At 37.9% G+C, this 23,372-nt stretch overlaps 1 protein-coding gene across 2 annotated transcripts; it reads left to right on the top strand.

The window, feature by feature from the left end:
* The first annotated feature begins 845 nt into the window (after window positions 1-845).
* On the top strand, window positions 846-22,568 carry NGLY1 (N-glycanase 1). Of its 2 annotated transcripts, XM_084511430.1 has the most exons (13): window positions 846-1,002; window positions 1,160-1,274; window positions 3,409-3,651; window positions 6,165-6,321; window positions 9,469-9,691; window positions 9,936-10,057; window positions 10,360-10,505; window positions 10,688-10,798; window positions 15,433-15,453; window positions 15,785-15,949; window positions 17,330-17,518; window positions 20,769-20,946; window positions 21,467-22,568. In XM_084511430.1, exons 1-13 carry the CDS (start codon window positions 875-877, stop codon window positions 21,640-21,642), a joined length of 1,974 nt encoding a protein of 657 aa, XP_084367556.1. In that variant the 5' UTR covers window positions 846-874; the 3' UTR covers window positions 21,643-22,568. The 2 variants fall into 2 exon arrangements, with proteins under 2 accessions (XP_084367556.1, XP_084367557.1); XM_084511431.1 differs by lacking the exon at window positions 15,433-15,453 and having other exon boundaries at window positions 847-1,002.
* Window positions 22,569-23,372: the final 804 nt, after the last annotated feature.

Genomic DNA, 23,372 nt, shown 5'->3' with positions numbered 1-23,372 from the left:
GACATGGGTTAGTGGTGACATTGGTGGTAATGGGGTGGTTGGACCAGAAGATTTTGGAGGGCTTTTCCAACCTGAATGCTTCTGCACTTCATACACTCCAGCTTAGTGCAGGTTTCTGACCTGCACTTCGTTCCCCAGGCGCTCTCTGAGTCCCCCCCTGCTGTGTGCGCCTCTCAGATCCCTGCCCTTCACCAAGCCCCCCAGCCCCAGCTGGAAGAAAGTTTGTTTCTCCACACAGATGCTGAAATGGTGTCAAAAAGGGCAGTAAGAGGTAAACCAAGGCAAGCTGGTAACTGGCTTTATAGGAGTCTCTTGAAAACACATACAAATAGGCCAACAGCACCAATGCATGCAAAAATAAAGTTTAGTTGCTCCTTCTGGATGCTGGAATAGCAGGGTGTGATCTGGGCTGAGACCAAGCTGTGCCTGACACAACACATAGGAAAAAGTAAGTTTTTATGTATGAAAAAAAACGTGGTGCCATACATCAAATACATGAAAGCGGAGGAACTGCCGTGGCAGAGCACAATGTGCGTGCCAAAGCCACGTCAACACAGACCTGAGGGACCTGCTGCAGGAAAAAAAATAAAAATAAATAAATAAATAAATAAGACAAAAAGAATGGAAGGAGAACGTGCAACTTAATGAAGAAAAAAATAAATATTTCTGTCATATTGCCGAAGAATCAGGAGTCTGCTCGGTTTCCACACGGGCACACACTGCGGTGCCCCCCCACCCCCCCGGGCCGCGCGGCGCCTTTAAGGCCACCACCACCACCAGCGGGGCGCTGGGCAGGGCCTGAGGGCAGCGGCCTCACCGCCCCGCTGCGCATGCGCGCTGCCTCCAAGGGGGGGGGGGCGGTGGGGAGGGAGCGATGGCGGCCGCGGTGGGCCGCGCTTCCTCGGCGGGCTCGGCCGCCGTGAGCGAGCTGTGCGAGAACGGCCGCGACACCTTCCTGGAGGCCTCGCGGCTGCTGCTGGCCTACGCGGACAACATCCTGCGGTGAGGGGGGGGGGGCACGGCTGGGTTGGGGGCGAAACGGCCAAAAAGAGGCTGGGCTGGGGGTTGTTTACGTATGGGTGTGCTGTGTGGTGCAGTTACTCAGCTGCTTAGCGCTTACTTAGTGTGCAGAGGTAATTGAAGCTTTCACTTTCTTCAGGAATCCTGCCGAGGAGAAATACAGGCTAATTCGGATTGGAAATCCAGCGTTTTCCACGAGGCTGTTGCCTGTCAGAGGAGCAGTTGAATGTTTGTTTGAAATGGGATTCCAAGAGGTGAGGATAATCCAGTCGCTTCTAATGTTTTAATTGGTTTACGTGCTAAAATTTAAAATGGGATACCTTCTTCTTGCTCAGTTGCAAGGCACCAGTTTTTAAGCCAATTGCTATTTCCTTAGTTTAATTTCAAGCCTTGTTCACAAATACCAGTGGTTAACCAACAGAAAACTTCGGTGATGCTACTTCAGAAATCCTGATGGGGTGAGAACTAAGCTAATCTGCGTAAGACTGTTTTTCTGATGCTCAGGTACCCTATTAGTTCACTTAATTGTCATATATATATATATATATATATATATATATATATATATATATACATGGTGGGAATTGAAGGGAAAACCCTCTATTCTAGTTACAACCCACTATTACATGGACAACAAGCTGCACCCTCAGGCTGTAGTTTCCATATTATAAACTTACCGAAACTGTCATCAGGATGAAAAAAAACAATCCTGCTTTTCTGCTGCTTGTTCCCACCACCAGCAGGGCTTATCTAACAGTGAGAACGAAAGTTCTTCTTTTGTTATTTTAAGGAAATAAATTTTTAGCCAATTCACAGTGCATCCGCACAAGTACTAGCGTTGTCATGACAGCAGTGGAGGGCAACAGACTATTGAAGTAGTGGCAGGGTGGGACTTACACAGTTAGAGCTCAAGTAGTTATGAAACTACATCCTAAAATAGGCTCAAGTGAATCTTGATTCTGTTGCTTCATAAAAAATGTATTTCAAAGATTGCTTCACATGCCAAAATAGTCCCTGTCACAGTATATTTTAACTCCAAAGCATGTTGAGCTAGAAGCGACCTTTGTAGTTACAGGAGTGCAGGGGTGAAAAAACAGCTCTTGCTTAATGGTGCAAAGATACTGCTCTAGCTTTGCTTTGATTTGTCTTCATGCATACATAACCATGGCATGAAACTGACGTTGTTTAGGTCTGGCTGTTGTGAGACCTCTGCCTTTTTGTTCTGGTGAAGTCAACTATTTGTCTTAATAAATAAATAAATGTATGCTGAAGGAGATGGTGACTGCAGAGAAGAGAAATGGGTCTGTGGATTTATTTCTCTGCTGGCGTTCAGGAGATGGCTTTTAATGATGTGTTTTAGCCAAGAGGTAGTCCATGGAGCTAGTGAAGCACTCAAGCAACAATAACATAGATGTTTTAAATGTGTCATAAAGTGCTACTCCCACTTCTGTCTAATCATTAAGAGCATCTCGGTTCAGGCTTCTGGTTATTGTGCCAATTGAGGCTGAAGTTCACAAACTTCTCTTCGACTGATAGCTAAAATGTTCATTATTTTGTCTGCCTAGCAAGCTAAATTACTCATTTAAAAAAGAGGACTCTTCTGAATTGGTGTATTTCGTTCGATCTTGTAATCATAAGAATTAGTCAAATACTTCATCTGCAATGGCAGGTGACCTAAGGTAGAGGTGCAGATAAACGCATTACTTGGTTTGATGAATAGAAGCACTGAAAACTGAAACTCTTAAACTATGAACGTTTCAGGGTATTCATGTTTTTAGTAATGTATTTCTTCATGTTAAGTGCATTGCAACTGATTCTGTCCTAATTACTGATCTGCTGTTACTGGATTGTCACCAGTAATCATGCTGCAATCAAAGATAGGAGCCCAAAAATCAAGCTGGGTACAGATCTAAATAAGAAGAACGCTTCTCATCTGAAAAAATTACAAAAAGTAAAAGATGCCAGTGTAGAAGATAATTACAGTGGATGCTGTTCTAGGGGCTTCTCCAAACATTGGCTATCCTACTGTGTTGCCTAGTGTTTCACTGCTGTCCTGTAAGAACTGCGTTTGTTTTTCATTTCTGTTGCTGCTGCTTGCTCTGCTTAACAATAATTGCATTGTTCATGTGTGACTCTGCAAAATAAGTTGCTCACAAAAGTATGTTATTATGAGAGCTTTTCTCTAGACTGACTGTAGGTACTTATCTAATAGCTTCAGCTGTGGGGGACCTACAAGTTTTTCATGTAAGGAACCTAATCTGAACGCCAAATCCTGCCAGACCTTACGCTAACTTCCAGTTATTGATACAGCTGTTAGCAAGAGCAAATATAAACCAGCAACTAGCTTAAACCTATGTTAATTGCTGAATTAACTTTCCTAAACTTCAGGGAGAAACTCACCTGATATTCCCTAAGGAAGCATCGATTGAGCAGCTACGTAAAATCAGAGATCTGATTGCTGGAGAGAGGAGTAGCAGACTGAATGAGTCGAATCAGATCCACAGACCAGGATCCTCTGAAGCTGTAGCCAGCACTCAGGCAGCTGCACATCAGCCTTCAAGACCTGCTGACCCTGTTCGTGCCCCTGCCCAGCAGCAGCTGGAAACATCACTTGTGCAATCTCTTGAAATGGTAATTACTGCCTAAAAGCTTTCTATGAACACAAATTCTGAATATAATGATTGAAGAAGTCAGCTGTTGGAACAGATTGCTCAGGTTGTGTAGTCTCCAAACTTGGAAGTTTTCAAGATCTGACTGGATAAAGCCCTGAGAAATTTGGTCTGACCTCATAGCTAACTCTGCACTGAGCAGAGGACTGGAATAGTGGCATTTTGTTGTTTTTGAATGTTTTCTTCAGTCTCTATCCAACTTCAACTTGAAATGTGATATAAATAGAATATTAGCAAGAGATTTTGTTGAAGATGTCCACAGATATGCATCTTATTGAGCAGGGTGTGACAAAAAAAGCAAAATGAACACATTTTGTATTGGAAGGGAGTAATGTGGGAGAGCACAGAGGCAGGGGGAAGGAAGCTAAGACAAGGTTGTATGCTGTGTTTGGTAGTTGTCTGATAACCAACAAAGTAACTGGAGATCAAGATTAATATGTTTATAATTGTTGATGTCTCAATTCATGTGTCATGACCTGTATGCATGGCCTGTGAGGGCTCTCTTTATTCATGCACAACTGTTTTGAGAGACAATAATTAGGCCAGGCAAATACAAGTATATAGTTAAGCTGTTTCCCTTGTGCAAGAGTTTGAGATGAAGTTCCTGGCCAAGAGAAAGAGAGGGGCAGAGTCCTCATTTCAGCTGATGTTACTTGGCCTGATGGGAGAAGAGTCTTAAGACCTCATATTACTCTGGAAAATGAAGCCGTTGTACTGTTGGATATAAGATTGAAGGATTCTTTGGCTTAACCCTAAAGAATTTTCTCCTTTACAACCATTGTGGGTTTGGTTTTAAATAAGTTGGTGCAAGATGGATCCTTCCAAAAGCTTGCTTCCTATACATCCTTCAGCAGACTTTGTCTCTTTTTAAATGATATGAGCAATATATTGTTGGATGTTGAACTGTCGTGCTGTTTCTTTTCAATATCTATTCAAGGCAGAAAAATGGCACAGCATGGGTTCAAGTGAATAGATGCAATGCCTGGGTTTATTTTAGTATTGGCTTGTCTGCTTACTGCATTTTCCTGTTTCAGCCACTTCAGTGGTGGTTGGAAGTGACTGTGAAACTTCACTTGCTGAAGTACTGGTCCATACATTTCTCTAGGCTTCTTGAGATTCAACATGGGTGGGTGACGAGGCCAAACTAGTTAAAAGCAGCTCTATTAGAACTCTGTATTTCTGTTGATCTCTTCAGGGAGTTACACTAACAGCTCTCTGAACCTGTTAAATTCAGTCTATATAGTCTGTGTTGATTAGAAAGAAGTCCATAAAGTACCTTCTGGCTATGACTTGGCCACTTTGTTTGCACAGGAATAGGTGTTTGTTTCTCAGTAAGCACCCGTATTATTTCTGTATGCACTGCTGTCAGATGTCAGAGGGATTTAGAATGGTTTTTATAGTGTGAGCAGTTTTATTTCTTGCAAGTGTGTTGCTTACCAAGACTCTCATGAATCACAGATGCGAACAGGAGAACAGATCCAGCACAGGAATATTCCTAAATAGCACTGTTCTAGGGGTCTAACCCATTGTTATTTTCCTTTGTCTTTGGCTCTTCTGCATTTGTTACCGTGAGACATTCTTGACTTCAGGAGCAAGGAAAACTCTGGCTAGTTACTACTGTAGTGGATGGATTGTGATCTCTTCCTGGATCATATGGTGATTAAGAGGAGGAGAGAGATGTTAGTTAGCCAGGCTAAAGGCTGAAGCATGATCTATTGCTAGAGAAAAGGAGATTCAGCAGTATCACTGGCTCCTCCCTGTGTATGTCAGATTCTTGATTTTTAACATCTCATTTAGTTTTCTGTGTTATCCCCTTTTGAAGGGAATTAAGTATCTTGTTAACTACTTAGTAACTTAGCTAGCTAACTTTTTAGATATGTTGCACTCGAAGATACACCCAGGCACACGCCACTAAGTGACACTTAAGATAACAGAGTGAAGAAGCCCAGTTCATGTGTTTTGGTTTCTAGTGAAATATGGTCACGGGGTTCTATGTTCAAAACTGGATCAGAGTTGATCTGAGAGGAAGTAAAAATAGACGAGCAGTGTTCATGAATAATAGAGTAACGTGAACTGGTTCACGTGGTGTAGTAGTGTCCAGGAAATTGAATGAATAACAGATTATTTTGTAGATTTCAGGTAGAAGGTGTCCAGAAGGAGAAAAAAGAATTGGGTAAAAAAAAAAAGTCAAAAACTTTGTTAGCAGAGGTGTCTTTTAAAATTCCTCCTCTCCTTGAATCAATACACTTTTTATGAAGGATACTAATCAGAGTGCTCAGAGATGACAAGTTGGCTTTATGGCTTGGGTGGTGGTGCTTGTTGCAATTTTTGATATCTTTACAAATTTATGCTGTTAAAAAGTAAATAATGTGACTTGTGAGTATGGAATTGTGACCCCTAAAATAGGGGAGCTTGGTTCTTTTGGTTTGAGATGGAAGTTCATAAGCCATTTTATGACTGAAAATCCTTTTGCAGGCTGCAAGTATCTTGAAAGCACTTCAAAGCAACTTTGAGCATGTGTTAGTGTATGAGGATCCTTCTCTTCAGCAGAAAGCACTCGCTTCAATTCCCCTCCAGCAATTGAAAGGGAAGGCTCAGAAAAAGTTAGCACAAGCTACAAGACTGGACAAAGGTAATGTCACCAAGTTGCAATGTGTATGAAACCAGAAATATTCTTTCAAACATTTGAGTGCTTCAGGGGTATGGATTTGGTCAGATGTCTGCAAATTCCAGATGCTGTTTCTAAGTTAGAAAAGCCATCTTCACTGAAAACTTGAAAATCATTACTGATTTTCACTTCATTACTATTTTTCACTTCTTTCTTTTTTTCTCTATCTAAAAGCATTTCATTTTTCTATTTCATTTGTGCCTATCCATCCATCCTTTACTTGCTTTCATGTACAAATTCTGAATTCTTTATTTCCAAATTAGCAGCAAACAGTGCTAAGGAGACAAATTGAGTGAGCATTTACTGTTATAATCCTTACATCTAGAGTGAACTAACTACAAGAGGGAAGGGAACTTGTTTTTTCTTTATCGTCATTGTTTTGAAATTGTCAGAGTTTAGTTTTCCTGTCTGTACTACAATTCCAAATTCAGGAAAAAAATGCAAAATGCCATGTTTGTTAATAATGTTATTGGAGAGATTTTTGCATATGGCCTTTCCAAAGCGCAACTTCATACAAAGAATCATCATTCTTGCAAATGCTTAAATGAATAACATTGTTCAAATGCAGCCCTCTTGGAGCAAGAATTGAAGCATGAGCATAAATCTTAGGCACTGATGCTACAAATGTGTTTTTTCTAATAAATGCAAGTTTCTTCGGAATGCACTAAGACTTTGTCCGTCGAAAATGTGTTAATCTAAAACTCTTAGTTAGAAATATTTCATCAATATAGTGAAATTATACAATTATGTATATATTTTTAAATAGGATTCCAAAACCATATTTAGATTCACAAGAAAAAGGATTTTTTTTTTTTAATCTTTGACAGATTTTGGAACAATTCAGCTTGCTTGATGGGGATGCTGTTGATTACAAACCAGAAATAAGCTGCTCTTATCATTTTTCTAAATGACTGAGATGTTTCATACAGCCATGCGAACCTGTAATTGCACCTTCGGCAGAAGTGAACTTTTGAGAATGAATTTCATAGTAATTTTTCATTTTTTTTATAAAGCTACAATAGGAAGTAGTACACCACGTAAGCAAGCATAAAGCATTCTTATCCAGCACAATCTAGTGCGATGCAATGGTAAAAAGACGTAGCAGTAAGAAATAAAAAATGATTTAAATTCTTTACAAAATAAATAAATAAAAAGGACAAATGTATGTCTTAGACCCTGCTTCTATTTTCTTGTGCACCCTAGTGCCAAAGCAAGGAAGGAAGGAGGGTGATGTGTACAGATGCTTCTTCCCAAGCCGTTGAGCTGATCAATTCAAAATGGCTTCCAGGGCTTAATCTAGATGCAGAGGAGAAAATCACTGGGTTGTGACAGTTTGAAAGCATTTTTTTTAGAGCCTTATAGAAATGTTCCTTTGGAAATGGGCTAATTAGCCGTGTATCTCCTAGATAGTCCTTTCAGTGTCTTTGGTTTGTTACTATATTAAGGCTGTCACCTGTAGGAACAACTGTTTGATGGTAAGTGACACTTATTCTTAGGACTTTCCCTACCAGGCATCATAGGAGACTGTTAGGAAGATTGCTTGAGCAGAAACACAATTTTGACTGTTTTCCTTTACCACTTTCCATTAGAAAGATGGCTTTTGCAGTTGAAAATAGCTGCATGTTACAGCCAGCTGTTTTCTGTTCAAATAGATCACATTTGTCATTCTTTCCATGCGATGTTTGCTTGCAGGGCCTATTTTACAAACCAAAAGAAGAACATTCATATGATACCAGTTACGTTTTCATAGACAGACTCTGGTTTATGTGTTGTCCAAAAAAAGACCATAGCCAGTGTTCAGAATATTCTCATTCTGTTCTTGTCAGGAAGTTCGAATGCATGAACATGTTCATTTTGTGAGCAATAACACTTTGTCAGAATGTTTCAGCACAGATGTTCTGCACATACAGTGCATTAAAATTTCCATTGTTGTGTAATTATAAGTCAGTCTGAAGTCTTAGGTTTTCTTGCTTTGATTAACAGGTTATCTTCTCTAATGCTCTTCATGTTCTTGGCAATGTGTGTTTAATAGGGGCCCCTGGTCTTCCATACCAGACAAAGAATTTTAGAGGAAGGTGTGAATTCATCTCTAGATGAATTAAATATACATCTTCATCTATTCCTTCCTCACCATCCTGAAGAAGAAGCTAGTGCACAGATCTGCTCAAACTTCCTCTTAAACATCATTCATAGTTTTTTTTGTTTTTTTTTAATATATTCATATTTTCATAAGTCAGACCTGTCTGCATCGTGACTATAAGCAAACTACAGTCACATAATAACCAGGTATTAGATACTGATGATTGCAGTGTGGCCTGGATGGTGGAGTTAATAAGAAGACTTACTTTATTGTTTATGAATCTGAGGAGGAGAATCCCTGTGGGCATTGGAGCAGAACATACATATAAAGCCTATAAGGAGTTAGAAGGGATGGATCTCTTCTGGAAGAGTGGATTTAATAATTTGTTAGGTGAAGTGAGGTTATTTCTAAATGGAGGAATAGCAACAGTACAACATGTATACATGGGAACATACTTGTTGTGAACGTAGGACAAAAGGTCAGAAGTTTAGTGTGTATTAATGTGGCAGAATCAGAGTAGAAAAATAGTGACTTCCTGTGTCACCTTGAGTAAGCTGACAAAGCTAATGTTTGCTGAAGTCATAAGCAAACTCATCTTTGTTTACATAGCTCCTAATTACTCCTAGTGTAATACCAAAGAACGGGAGAAGAATGTTTAGGAGCAAAAAAAATAGTTTGTATGCTATCTCTTCCATAGTCCTAGAAGAATATGAGGGGAATGAGGGAAGTTCACCGGGCTTCACTGTATATCTAACGTGTTTTCCTGAGAATTTCCTAATTCTTACTCGAGCTGTAGTGTTCAGTAGTGCATTTTTTTGTTTGTTTGTTTTTTTAAATATAGTTTGCTGTTACTTAGTCTTCAGAACTTAGATTTTTCTTTCTGGTGTTTTTAAGCAACACATGAACCTTCATTTTATGAGATCTCTAAAATGTAATAAGGCACCAGGAGACAGTGATCTAGGTAGATACTGGAAAGTTAGCTAAATTATCATTTTGTTATTTGATCAAACCGTGTTGTGTAAATTTTACAGGTGCACATGTGAATGAAGACGACTTCTTGCTGTTGGAGCTCTTGAACTGGTTTAAGAATGACTTTTTTCATTGGGTAAATAGTCTTCCTTGCAGCAGGTGTGGTGGGCAAACAGAACAGAAAAGTGACAAGCTGACACCGACTGATGATGATCTAAGGTGGAACGCTGGTCGAGTGGAAAATCATTACTGTAACCAGTGTCAGTTCAGTAATAGATTCCCAAGGTGAGCATACAAAGATTTGCTTTGTTTTTTTCTTGTCTTTCACAAAACAGCTATACATTTGTGCATTTTGTGAACAAGTGTTGTTACATGAAAGATTAGAGAGGCCTTTTTAAGCAACATGATAGGATGGTTGGTGAAACAGCAATGTATTGTTAAGATTAGATAGATAGGCAATCATGATGTAAAAATTTTGAGAGGTGAAATGTGTTTTCAATTATTCTGTTTTTTTTTTTTTCTCCTCTAGGTATAGTAATCCTGAGAAACTTCTGGAAACCAGATGTGGACGCTGTGGCGAGTGGGCTAACTGTTTTACACTGTGCTGCAGAGCTGTAGGGTTTGAAGCCAGATATGTCTGGGACTATACAGGTAACAGTATTACAGAATGTATTAATACAAATAATTCAAAACGAGGTTATTTTATGGTTCTAAGGTTATATTAGCCCATAGGCACCATGTAAAGTTATTCAGTCCAGCTAACAAAATATAAATCCTGTTTCTTGACATGCGTGAGAGATGAAATACAGTTCTGCAACTAAGGTTAGATGCCTGATTTCAGTGAAAATCTTTTGTCGAATCAAAGGGAACGTGATCCTATGATAGTATTGTGTTATTAGTAGAGAGAATCTATCCCTATTATTCATTGTTTACTTTCTACCTTTCTTATGTAGATCATGTATGGACAGAAGTATATTCTTCATCTCAGAAAAGGTGGCTTCACTGTGATCCCTGTGAAAATGCCTGTGATAAACCTCTTCTCTATGAAACTGGGTGGGGAAAGAAGCTCTCCTATGTAATCGCATTTTCCAAAGATGAGGTAGGAATAGTGATGCTTTTAAAAAAAAAAAAAAAAAGTGTACCCTGAGGCAAGTGTGTGAAGTAATGTGATTTCCAGAATTATTAGGGAAAAACATACTTCTACTAGCTAGCCTCTTTATTTTAAAGCCAGACATATGGGAATCTTGTTTGCTTTATTTTCTTCTTCAATTTGTGCTTGAGGTTGTTGATGTCACCTGGAGATACAGCTGTAAGCATAAAGAAGTACTCACTAGAAGGACAGCGCTTAGTGAAGCTACACTACGTGAAACAATTAACACATTCAATAGAAAGGTATGTAGCTTTTCTTAAATAGGTTTCTTTAAGTGAAACATAAGTGTTTTCCTCAAATGTGAAGTCTTTGAACAAAGGAATGTGTTTTGTAACCTCATGGAAATGTCCCTGCTTTATGGAAAGTAAAATGTTGCTAATTGTAAGGAACTCATTTTGCACAAGGTACTTAGGTTTTTCAGTGTTGAACTTATTTGAAATAAGATAAAGAAAGGTACGTGTGTCTTACATTCTCAGGGATGTATGTGTCTATGTGGATAAAATACGTATTGATACATATTGTGTGTATGTTTATTTTTTTCCCTAACAGATTTTAAGTGCATTTATTCATCACCAGATACAGTAATAAACTACAACTGCTTTGTAACTACATGGAGTCTCTGAAGACAGTTGCCTTCAAAAATGCTATACCTTGGAAACAATAGTATTTATAGTTAACAGGAAATGTAGGCCTAATTTGTTTTCCGTTTTTTTTTTTTTTTTTTTTTTTTTTTTTACAAGGTCTAGAAAGTTGTGTGTGGGGGGGAATGATTCACAGGTTCTTTCCTAGAGTTTCAAAAAGTGTTGATAACATCAGTAGAACTCTGGCTCAGAGCCACGTATACAGTCACAGAACCCAAGGGCACTTAGTATCTCTCTGCTAAACTTTTTGCACTCCCTTCTTAGTACAGGATAAACTTTTCTTGACTCAGTGTACTAGAATCCCACAGAACATTGAATCACCCTTAAAGTTTGTGCCCTCACTTCCTTCCAGGGCTAATTTCTTTGCACAGAAACATTGGTTCCTGTAACAGAGTAAAGCTGATGGCTTAATAAACACATTATTCCTTTTTAGAGACCTGCTGGCGTGAGGGTTATAGTCACATGCTGTGAAGAGTTGAGCTGGACTTGTGATTTCAAGTCCTAGCTTTAAAACTTTCATCAGTAACAAAAAATCAGTCACACGCAGAGTAGAGCACAGACAAGGCTGGCCACAAATTAACAAAACGAAATGAAGTGAAGGATCAGAAATTCAAGTTGGGGAACGTGGTGTACTTTGTGAAGGGTTGCAGGAATTTAGTGAAGTCCTCTGATTGTTGAACCCTTGCTGCTACAAAACTGATCTGAGGGGCTTTTAACTCAGCCCCTCAGATTGCTGGAGATAGCAGTCAGTCACCAGCCTCTTCACCACTTGAAGAAAACCTTGGAAATGGGGTGCTGGTTCAAGACTGAGCATTAGGTGGTACTACTGATAGAGGATTAGTAAGAAGAAAATTAAAAATATTGTGGCAGTATTGATGGAATGAGGAAAAACTATAAATGACTCGTGAGCTGGCTTATATCAGTGATGTTGCTGTAAGATTGTGCTCTGTTTCACTTACAGAAGCATGGAGAACTCCAGTAAAAAAATGTGTTGCCATCTCCAACAGATGGTGCTGCGTGTTGGTCTGATTCTTACTTCTATCCACCTTCTTTATAGGTGCAGCTCATGAGCTGACATGAGCACTTTTCAAACAAGAAGGAACAGGTGCTCTGGTCATGTTTTAGAGGAAATTTTCATTAAAACCTGAGTACAAGGAAGAAAGCTATACATGTGCTTCCCAAACACCCCTGGTTCTTCTCTACATGTGGGAAATCCCAGACCTTTCTTCTCTATCCTGCAAGCTTTCCCTACTCCTTTTAAGTATTATTAAATCTGCCTTATAGATCTAATAGAACACCTTTATCAAAATAATGCGCCCTTAAAAGAGATTGATAAATTACCCTCTCTTTTTCCAAGCTGAGTGATACTCATTCTCCTCCTCCTGCCATGCTTTCTTTTGCCCAGTAGCTGTTCAGGATATGTTTGACAGGGTTAATTTAATTAGTGTCTGTAAGTAACTGCTCTTAGTCTCCATTCTTTTGTCTGTTATAGTTGAAATTGGGTTTCCAGGGACTAGAGGCCAGTTGCAAGGAGATAGCTTGAAGAACAGTTTTTGTTTCTGACCTTTGTCCTAGTCCAAGGGCCTTTCCTGAAGTTCATACTAAGGAGACAATGCAGTGGGAATCACAGGGCCATTAAGAAATGGCTGGGTGAGGCTCTCCAGGGGGTATTCAGTAGCATCTGCTGTCAGTAGATGACTAAGGCAGCTCACTGCTAGAAACATCAGTATGTCTTATAGCAGGTTTCCATTACTCCAGGTCTCCATTGCATTTCCTTCACTGCAGCCTATTCAGCAGATAATTGATGTAGGTTGAGGCTGACATCTAACTTTCCCTTTTTCCATCATCAACTAGAGCATGGCTCTTCACTTGGAGGACTAGGCTCAGTACCTGTTGGTGCAGAGCTCCAACACAGCATCTTTCAAGTTCAGTTCCTCTAAGTTACAGCTGAGGAGAAGCACAGTGTACAGTTCACATCATCACCTTTCCTGTGCTGTCTGTGAAGACAGCACAAAAATATTGACATGAGGTCAATATTTTGCTTTCCTGTGTAAAGAGCAACTGCTCTAATTGCTATTTCTCTGCGTGTCTCTATTTAGTGGCTAAGTGGAGACAACACACCAATTCAAAGGATGTTGTATGCCTGTCACTGTTAAATGGAAAAGGGGCATAGCTAGTTTGATCTATTCAATACATGGTTTTGCTTCTCAGAATTACTGTGCCTTTTGTTTGGGTCAGGCACTCCTGAATGGGTGTGTAGCCAGCCTGCTGATCACCTAACACCTGCTGTCATTCTATAGGACCCTATTGCATCTTTTTGCAACGCTCTGCTTTGCCTTCTTTGTATGGGCACTGCCAGGCTCTAGTCCATTATACGTTGCCTAATATATAGAAAGAGGAGGGAGACCTCAGAACTTTCCACTGCCTTCATTGGAAAGTGATGGTGGGGTAGGGAAACAAATGATCTTATTTGCTCCAGAACTGGATCAATTTTGTTTGTAATTGTGAATGATTATTGCTCTTAAAAGGAGATCTAATAAATAAGAGATAAAACTGCAGCCATCTTGGGGTGATTGATGTGAGATGAACCAGCATCCATGTTAATGGTTTAACATTCAATTTCAATCCTCAGATTATCTGTTGCTTACCCAGCAGTGGGTCCACTTAAATTGCAGTTTATCAGTCAGTCTCCCAAAAGCATGCAGTTCTTCAAGAAACACAAACAGCACATGATGCAGAAATTATTTTAAAGCTGTAGTTCACAACCCCTCTTTCTTCCTTCCTTTTGCATCTGTCCGCCAAAGAAAGACAGATTCTGGGCGTGCATGTAGAGCATAATGCCTTAGGAAGAAACAAAAGCAGGAAGTTTAAGCCATGACAGTGTATAATGGAGTTCTTGTAATCCGTTTCAGTGCAGCAATGCTAGTGACAGCAATGTCATTTACAGGAAATTTAGTAACAGGTTTTCCCACTGTGTTCAGTGTTGATCTCTGCAGAGTCAAGGTGTTAACACGTCTTAGCTTACTGCTGACATTTATATGCAAGAGTGGGTTGGGAGGTGTGAGGGGAGGGAGCAGGGACAAGAATTCACATACTTGTACCCTACATTTGAGGAACTCCCTAATTTCTTGTTTCCTACATGAAAGGCCTGGTTTTGGAAACACCCCTTTTGTGCACAAGCTCTCTGTTCTTCTGACAACTTTTTCAGATACTGTTACAACAGATGCAAAGCAAGGGCAACTAGTTTTCAGTGTGGCATCACCAGTATCAGTGGTGATAACCCCTAACCATGGGATTCCCTCCCTCAAAGTGGCTCAAACAGGATTGTAGAGTGGAATTAATAACTTGGGATAAGCAACATCAAAATCCCTCTGAGCTGGAGTGCATCTGTAGAGCTGCCTATGGATACCCAGGTGCCTAGGCAAGTGTCAGGTTCAGGAAAGCCTGGTATTTCACAGGGAAGTGCTGGAGTCACTGCTCTAGACAATTCTTTTAAAATTGCTAACTGGCAACTGGAATTCATGCGACTGAAGTTATTTCTCATCATATCTCTGTATCTACTTTCCCTTATCCAGTTTTATGTTGTTTTCTGGAACAAAGGCCCGTCCAATGCCTGTTTTCTGATCCCTAGTAGCAAAAGTTCCTGGGCTCAGGACTGCTTTTGAGATTACTGGAATATTTATTGGCCAGAAGTTTCAGGTCTTAATGGGCTGTGTGTGCATGCCTTGTCTGATCACAGAAATGGGGAAAAAAAGAAGCAGTGTACATACCCAGTCTTGAACTTAACTTTCCATCCCTGTACTGGTGTACTCTACGTGGCTAAGAAAAAAAGGCTTTACCACTCATCTCTGTGTTTGATGTGAAAATAGTAGAGACTAAACCACAGCCTGCTAATGATTTTTTCTTAATTCTATATAAAAACATACCCCTAGTTTTATTCATGTGGCCGAAGAGTGTATCGTATGTTTTTTTTTTTTTTCTTCTCCTGTAAGGTTTGCTTAATTTACCTGGAAGTATGACTTTTTTTCCCCCCTCAGTTTTCTGATATCTGCAAAAATAGGAGTGTCATAGTTTATTTATGATAGAATCAGTCACTGTGAAATAATTCTTTCAGGGACCAACTGAATCTTTTGTTTGGATTTAATCACAAAACCAAGACTGCTGCCAGCCATATCACTCCGCATTAGAGAAGAAAAGTTTGACCCAATAATTATGTTTGCTTTCTTTTTCCCCAGATAATATCAAGAACAGCTAAGGTACAGAATGCGTATGAATAACTAAAAAATATGCTATGGAAGTATTTTACCATCCAAGCAAATACAAACATAGCACAAATCTTATTTTAAAATAAATCCACACAGTTATTGCATGAAAATTCACAGAAAAAGCACCTAAACAGCACTGTCAAATAACTACAGTTATGACTGATTTATATTTGCACATGTGGAATAAAATTAATGTTTCTAACAGCCATTCTAAACTTTAAATGTTACTCTTTCATTTTTTTCCTGCTGGTGTCAGTCTAGAACAGAATTGAAAATAGATTTTTTTCTGACCCTTTAACTCTTTTCTTAAATGTCTTTTCAGAGACAACGATTCTTGGCAGAAAGCAGAAAAAGTGAGCTCTTGCAAAGAACAATCGTGGAACTTGTTGAGTTCATTTCTCCTAAGCCACCTAAACCAGGAGAATTTGGTGGAAGGACATCAGGTTCAATGGCTTGGCGAGTAGCCAGAGGTGAAGCTGGTTCAGAGGTATTTAACTTTTCCACTGGTGACCATCCTAGAGGTAGCTAACTCTAGCGGTTGTGTGGCTATGGTCTGAAGAGGAATAGTGCTTCATGAGTTAGTGGTAGGTAGACTGAAGACTGTTTGTTCAAACAGTGAACTTGGAAAAGTGTTAGGTGCCAGTTTGTGAGTTCAGTAGAGGCACACAAAAAAGTTTTGAGGACTTACTGTAGTTTGTTGATTCAAAAAATGTTTGACAGTAACTGAATCACGTGAAAGTGTGTTTTGTACTTAAAAGTTTATTTAAAAATATTTTTTTTTCCTTTTGATTACTTATGATGCAACAGAACTAGGAAGTTTTAAGGCAGTTGGAAGCTGTTGGGAAAACTTTTTAAATTGTGTACTTGTATTATTAGGTACTTTTGGTTAAAGCCTAGAAGCAGGTTTTGAGCAACTATTTTTGTTAATAAAACAGTGCAGGAATAATTAAGAGCTTATTTAAGAGCTTGTTCCGTTCACATAAGGCTGAATGGTTTTCTTATCAATGTTTTTAACTATTTCAGAATGCAAGACTTTATTTTGAATTCTTTTATGATAAGATAGTTTCCCAGAACTTGAGACATTTTTAGCTTGAGCTGGTATGCAAAGATGTGACTTAAACCATCATTCACAACATTGGTTTTGTAGTGCTCCTGTCATCTGGAATGGTTGTCAATCCTAAATAGAGGTGGTTAGGTGAGATTAATGGGTTTCATAACATTAAGTTTCAGAAACAAAGAATTTCAGTTCTCTATAGTTTAAAAGATTTGATTTTTTTTCCTGAAACTCGTAAGAACAATGAAAAATCTTTAAAAAATAAATAATAAAAAAGTAATGCTGTGAAGTTACAAAGTTTGTGGCTTACCTTTTTCTTGAAGTTGATTCAGAAGCTATTATATACAAGCCACCTGTATGTGATAGTCACAGACTCACATTTGACATTCAGAATAACCCTTTACCTGTTGATTATAAAATAATTAGAAATATACTCAACATGTAAGATTTCTATTCCTAATATGTTAATCTCTTTCCTTAAATTTACTTATTTTATGTTAACGGTTTGCTTCTGAAAGTAATTATGTGAAAAATTAAAACAACAAAGTATTGTTCCTCTCTTTAAAAGATGCAAGTCTATTGTCAGAAAGTAGTTTGTTTGTTTATTTATTTTTTGCAGAAATGCTTTTGTTCTGTGACCTCTTTAAAAATTAAGGTATTTTTTATTTTCAAATTTTATTTTCCCAATTGGCAGCAAAACTGAATTGGGAAATCTTGGTACACTGATTAAAAGTAACATAGTCTTACTGAAATTCACTGGGGATTGAATGCGCTAATGTGTTTTTTGTTTTTTTTTTTTTTTTCCTTTTTCAGAAGAGAAAAGAAATAATTTTTGTTCCCGCTGAAAAAGAGAAGACATCTAAACTCTTCCACCTCACCTACAATATAGTGGAAGATAGTTATATACGGATTTCCAATAATAATGAAAAAATAACTGGCTGGGAAGCTGGTGTTTGGAAGGCAGAGTCTATTTGGAGAAAGGTTGAAACAGATTGGAAAATGGTAAGGGTAACATTTATTAGAAGTGCTAAATCTACCGTGAAAGTATGATAATGTGAGTAAAACAGAAAATTCCTGCCCATGTTTGACATCAAAACCTCTCTTGGTGCCTATACAATTTAGCTGACGTTAGTAAATGTTACTGTTAAGCTTCAGAGAAGATTGTCAGATGATTTAAGAAATTGGGAATAATTTCAGCTCACCTTTCAGAAAGGTAGAATCCCTGCTAGAGCACCAAATTTTAAAAACTGTGTTCCTTAATATGCTTTTGGGCAAACTTAGGATGCGTTGCTGTTTTATTGAAAAGCAATCCTTCTCTCTGAAAAAGTGTGGTGGTTTTTTTGCCTTTTTTTTTTTTTTTTTTTGGCTTAGGAGAATAGCTTTATAGTGTGTATTGTATCTCTGTGACGCACAGCCAAAGGAAGAAATTGTCACCCTAAACATTATGATTCCATCTGCAAGAAGGCAAAAAACTGTCAGTTAGCCAGATTATTGTATACCCTGCCCAGACTCCTTCCCATCTGTCAGGACACTGAGCAGCAGAAGAATCATATGCTCTAAATCTAGGAAGAAGAGAATTGATGCCTGTAGGATGGGAAAGGGTCATTTACCAGCAAACAGCTTTTCCAGCGACAGCTCCCAACTGTGGAACTGAGCCTTCCTGTCAGGGACTAGAGCATGTTATTGCTCTGTTACCCTGTCATCCTACCAGCCTGAAAGGTCTCTGGCCAAACATTCTTACAGCTTAAGCAATGGTTTGCTTCCCAGTAATGAAAAATGGAGCAAGTGTATAATTCTCTTCTGACATTTTCTGTTCTGGGTCTATACATAAATGACTTGCAAAATGCTATCAGAGAATAACTTAGAGAGGTTATTATCCCTAAAAGAGAAGAAAAAAATAGAGAATAATATAAAAGATGTTACAGAAGAGTAGATTGATAGGAAAAGAAAGCAACAAAAACTCAGAATGAGGGACATCTGTTTTCTGCCTCCCTAAGATCTGCTAAAAATCTGGTAGCACATTATATCTTCAGGTCTCCAATGATCAGTCATCCTCCTTTTGTAAGAAACAGTCTTTGCAGTGAAACCAATTACAAGTCTGCTGTTCTGCTCAACTCTACTAATCAGATAAAATAGAGGAGCTGGTCTATAAGACCAGACAGAAAGACTTTACCCTTGTGTTCAAGAGCTCCTCAGTATTTCTGGATAAAGGATGAGAGAATGGCCTTGAAAAAATAGGAGCTCTATAGATGTAGGTATATCTCAGCCTTATGGGTTAGAATATTAGTTTCACAGGAATAGCATCCTGTAGAATGGTTTTGTATGAATCTAAAATTACATTTTTCTTGTGAGTTGTTTGTATTATGGAAGGTAGAAGAGGGAAGGGTTGCTTGGGGTTTGCATGTTGGTGGTTGTTCTGTTGTTTTTTTTTTAACTTCTCAAGTACCTCTAGTAGGTACAAATTTGGAGTTTGATTCAGCAGCAGTCCAAGAAATTTACCAACCATAAAATATTTTATTTACCATTTAGTGTGTGATGAATGGAAAGTATGTGTAAAAAGATAACTGTAGGTATTAGCCCAGGAGTAACAGAAAAGAAGTGCCTGTTGTGTCTTATGTCTTTCCTGTGTCATTGCAAAATGACAGAGATGGCATGCATCAATTGGTCATCATAGTCAGTATGATGATCATGGCAGTAGCAAGATTACCTAGAGGTAGTTTGACATCTAGTGCTCAAACAAGCAGCCCACAATAGGTGATGATAACATTGTAAGATCTGATATCCGTGGGTTTTAAAAGCTTGTCTTCTAGAAGTGGAAGAGAATCTGACTGAGATGTTACTTTCCGAATTCATGCTTTTTTCCAATTATACTGGAAAAAGACTATCCAAGTGTGAAAGTTAGAGGAGAGTCGAAAAAGCACAAATGGAAACTTGTCGGTTTCTGGTTAAATGTCTGGATATTAACAATGGAAGATGAACCAGACTAACTTGTTTTTTATCCCTAAAGCCTATGTTTAATGTATCTCATCCAAATACTAATGAATGGAGAGTTTTGGCACCCTTACAGGCAATGACGGTTCCGTGAGTTCTGATCAAGGAAAATCTCATGCTAGAAGTAGTTGAAGTACTTAAAATACATGTGTGGAGATGAGCACTTTCATGAACAGTAAGATTGTATTTACATGAAAGCAGGTTATGTTGTTACATTTCCACAGGTAATCTTCAGGTGTAACACTTCACACCTTTAGGGTTTTCCAGCTTTCCTATGCATGAGAATTAACATTTTTATGCCTTGGTGCATAATAAAATGAAAATCCTGACTTATTGTCTGGGAATGATATTTCTATATTAAGGTGAGATCTTAGTAAAGCATATTACCGTACTTTATTATCATCTCATTCGGAGTTTTTACTTCCAGTTTTAAAAACTAAAGAGCTGCCTAAATCTACTCAGTATGACATTAAACACAAGTCTGGACATATCAGAATTTTGGTAATGGTTTCGTTACTATGGATTCCAAAAGGATTGTGGCTGGTTTGAGTCTCTTAACCTGCAATGTTTGTTTTACGAACCAGATTTGAAAGTAGCCTCATGTTGAAAGTACTGCATATTGCAAAAATCTTATGAGGATTCATAGTAACCCTTCAGTAAATGTTGATGTATGAGCCTGACTCTTCAGCCACGTGATATTCAAAATGTATTTAATGTTGGACACATTAAATTATGCAAATCTCTAACAGCTCAAATAATACCAGTACAGGACGTGTATGTGGACAGCATGTATGATTTACTTTAACCAAGACATGAAGTTCTAGGAGTGGTGTGCAGCCAGGAGCCACATCTAAAGAATAAAATACTCATTACAGTTTTCTTCATCAGCAATACTGAGCAACAAAAATGAAATTGAGTGTGTGGGCCTGTGGATTTATATAAAAGCCAGAAGTCTGCTTTTTAAGAATAATGAGCGTAGATATTTTCATGGGTCAAGCTTTAATGAGCATTTTGAAATCGATTAGTGAAGTCCCTAGTGAAGGGCTGTGAATCATGTACGATTACATAACTGTGGAATAGATTTAAGGGTTCAGAATGAGTGTATACAAAAGTGTGCTATGAACAGTTTTAAATGTTCAGAGGCTTAATAAAGAATGGAAGTACACTATATTAAGTTATAATATCATTATTACAGTAATTAATTAGATATGTGTTGATCATCACAGGTTTTTGACATAATGTCTGTCTTGTTTCCACTTAGGTTTATTTAGCCAGAAAAGAGGGGTCATCCTCTGCTTCCATCAGCTGGAAATTTGAATGCAAGTCAGCTGGTCTAAAAATAGAAAACGTTTCAATTAGGACAAGCAGTCAGACATTTCAAAGTGGAAAAATAAAGTGGAGAGTATACTCTCCCACAACAGAAATTGCTCTCTTAGGAGGTAAGTGTGGAATTATATCATGCAGCACAAGTGTAATTGCAAATAAATAGTTTATATAGGAAGAGCACTGGGCAGATATTAATAATTACACATAATGCACATTGAATTTTCTAACTTAGTCTTCAGCAAGGTCAATAAAATACTGTGTGTTTAATCAAAATTGGTATTAAAAACTGGTACAAAACCCGAGTTGAGTAGTGTACACAGCCCTGCCTGCAACACGGAAGGATTAGGAAAAACATGGAGGATACAAGATACCTGTGTGTTTTACCTGGAAGGATAGATATTTGTGTATGTGGTGGCTTCAGTCTTGACTAAGTCCTCTGAATATTAACAATAAACAAATAATAACAAAAAATCTGCCACTATTTTTTTTTCTGCTGCTGATAGATTAATGTGAGTAGTTATGACTCAGATCCTTAAACATTCATTAAAAGTTACCCTTTTTAATAAGCATTCTAACATTATATGCTGTCTGGAGCAGAGGTTTTCTTAATTGTTTATCTTTTTCTTCCAATAGATAAAAATCTTTGCTCCTACTCAGATTTTTGTGGTGCAACAGAAGTTACATTGGAAGCAATTCTAAATGGAGGGGATGGTGAAACTGCATGGCAACACACACAGCTGTTCAGAGAAAGCTTAACAGGATGTGGAGAAAATTGCTTGGAGATAATTATAAAACTTACTGACCTCTGAGAGCGTGAAATAAATAGTGAAATAAATCATCTTTGGATTCCTTGAAGACACTAAGTCATGGATACAATATGAAGACTTGGTTGGCAGTTCCCGCTTGTCCTGTTGGCAGCTTATTTCCTGTTTTAATCCATCAGTTTAGCCAACTTGAAACTGCAGAAGTGTTGAGTAGGTAAACATCTCAATGAAAGCCTTCTTCATTTTAAAAACACCCAAATTAAGAGATCGAATCATTAAAGTAATACCTTTGCTTAAACTTTAAAGAAAGGAAAGCAGATTTTAGAAACCAAAATGTGATTGTAGGAGCACAGAGCAATTTTAATTTGAAGTTTTGAGGTTGGCTTGCTGATTATTTTATTTTTTTTAATAACCTGTGTCTTGGAAAAACAGTTTGAATTCCATTTTCTGATTGCAACAGACATGTTGTGATGATTTTAAAATATTTTAAAGAGTAATAGAAGCCTTAGACATTTTAAAAGAAAAATCTGATTTTATGTAATAACCAGAAAAGCTCAAATAAGAAATATTGAAGCTATCTGAAAATAATATTGTTATATATCTAAGTATTAAACTTGTTTTAATACCTAGAAATGTTTGGACATATGATTATGCTAGGAAAATAAACTAATTTTGAAAGAAATATTCCTTATGTACCTAAAATTTTGTCATGGCTTGTGATATGAAATTTAGATTTGAAAATGAATAAGAGCATCAGTTTTTTATATACAAAAAATTATTCATTATACATTTTCTTTTACAATATAAATTGAAATTTATGCACCTTTTTACAGATTTATGAAGTGTATAGGTTGAAATATTTTTTTTAGCTATTGTCTTGATGCAGAAGTGTATACAATTTTCTGTTTCTTTATGCAATGTTTAAATTTCTTTGCATTGGATATAATAAAACTGCCACCCAGGAGATACCAGATGTAGCAATGCTGTGAATAAAGTATGGAATGAATGTTTAGGTTAGACAGTCTCTATAGAGAATTTGAGGAAGGCTATGGCTGGAATATATAGGAAATTTTCTATCGTAGGACAAAGTATGCAAAGTATGGCTAGTTTTATTTGAACATAAGTGAATATTAGGGATGATGATCCCAAGGCCAGGGATTTTTAAAGCTTGTTTTTTCTTCCCCCTGCTTTTTCTTTTGACCTTTCCAATTACTGTATTGATTTGAAATGATTGTCTGAAATCATTTGCATTGAAATAAGCGTTTGCTGACTTTTCAACAAATTAAGTAAATATTAGACTGTTGGGTTTCGTTAGAAAACTGCAAGTGCACAGTGATCATAGACACCAAAGTTATACTACAGATGTCTTAAAGTAGTAGATTACAACAGCTCAGGAGTGACGGGATGATGTGTATGCTTTTCCTCAGAATGCAAATTGACAGTTTATGAGGGAGGGAATAGGAAGAGAGAGTGTCACTCCCTTAATCCAGAACAACTCAGTGACAGGGAACTGTTTGGAAGGATGTCGATCTACAATTGACAAATGCAAAGTAAATTTACCAGTCTCCATTCAAACCTCCTCCTGCTTTAGTTTCAGCTAAATGCTAGTTCAGAGATTTTGAGCAGGAACCCCAAAAAGGTATTATATATTAATCTATGTACTATGTTGGAAGAAAATAGACAAAAAACAAAACCAACTTTCAAAACCAAACTTTTTGTTCATATCCTGGTTTGATCTGAATGCTGCATGCAGAACAGCAACCACTAGTGGCAAC

This window comes from Aythya ferina, assembly GCF_964211825.1.
Source record: "Aythya ferina genome assembly, chromosome: 2".
In the NCBI taxonomy this organism is placed as follows: domain Eukaryota; kingdom Metazoa; phylum Chordata; class Aves; order Anseriformes; family Anatidae; genus Aythya; species Aythya ferina.
This window is presented reverse-complemented; position numbering and strand designations above follow the sequence as displayed.

Excerpts from the sequence above, each read along its gene's own strand:
- NGLY1 (XM_084511430.1), top strand. The coding sequence starts at position 875 with ATGGCGGCCGCGGTGGGCCGCGCTTCCTCGGCGGGCTCGGCCGCCGTG. Across the intron at positions 1,275-3,408 it reads TTGAAATGGGATTCCAAGAG|GGAGAAACTCACCTGATATT; the intron begins GTGAGGATAATC and ends CCTAAACTTCAG. Across the intron at positions 17,519-20,768 it reads TTGAAACAGATTGGAAAATG|GTTTATTTAGCCAGAAAAGA; the intron begins GTAAGGGTAACA and ends GTTTCCACTTAG.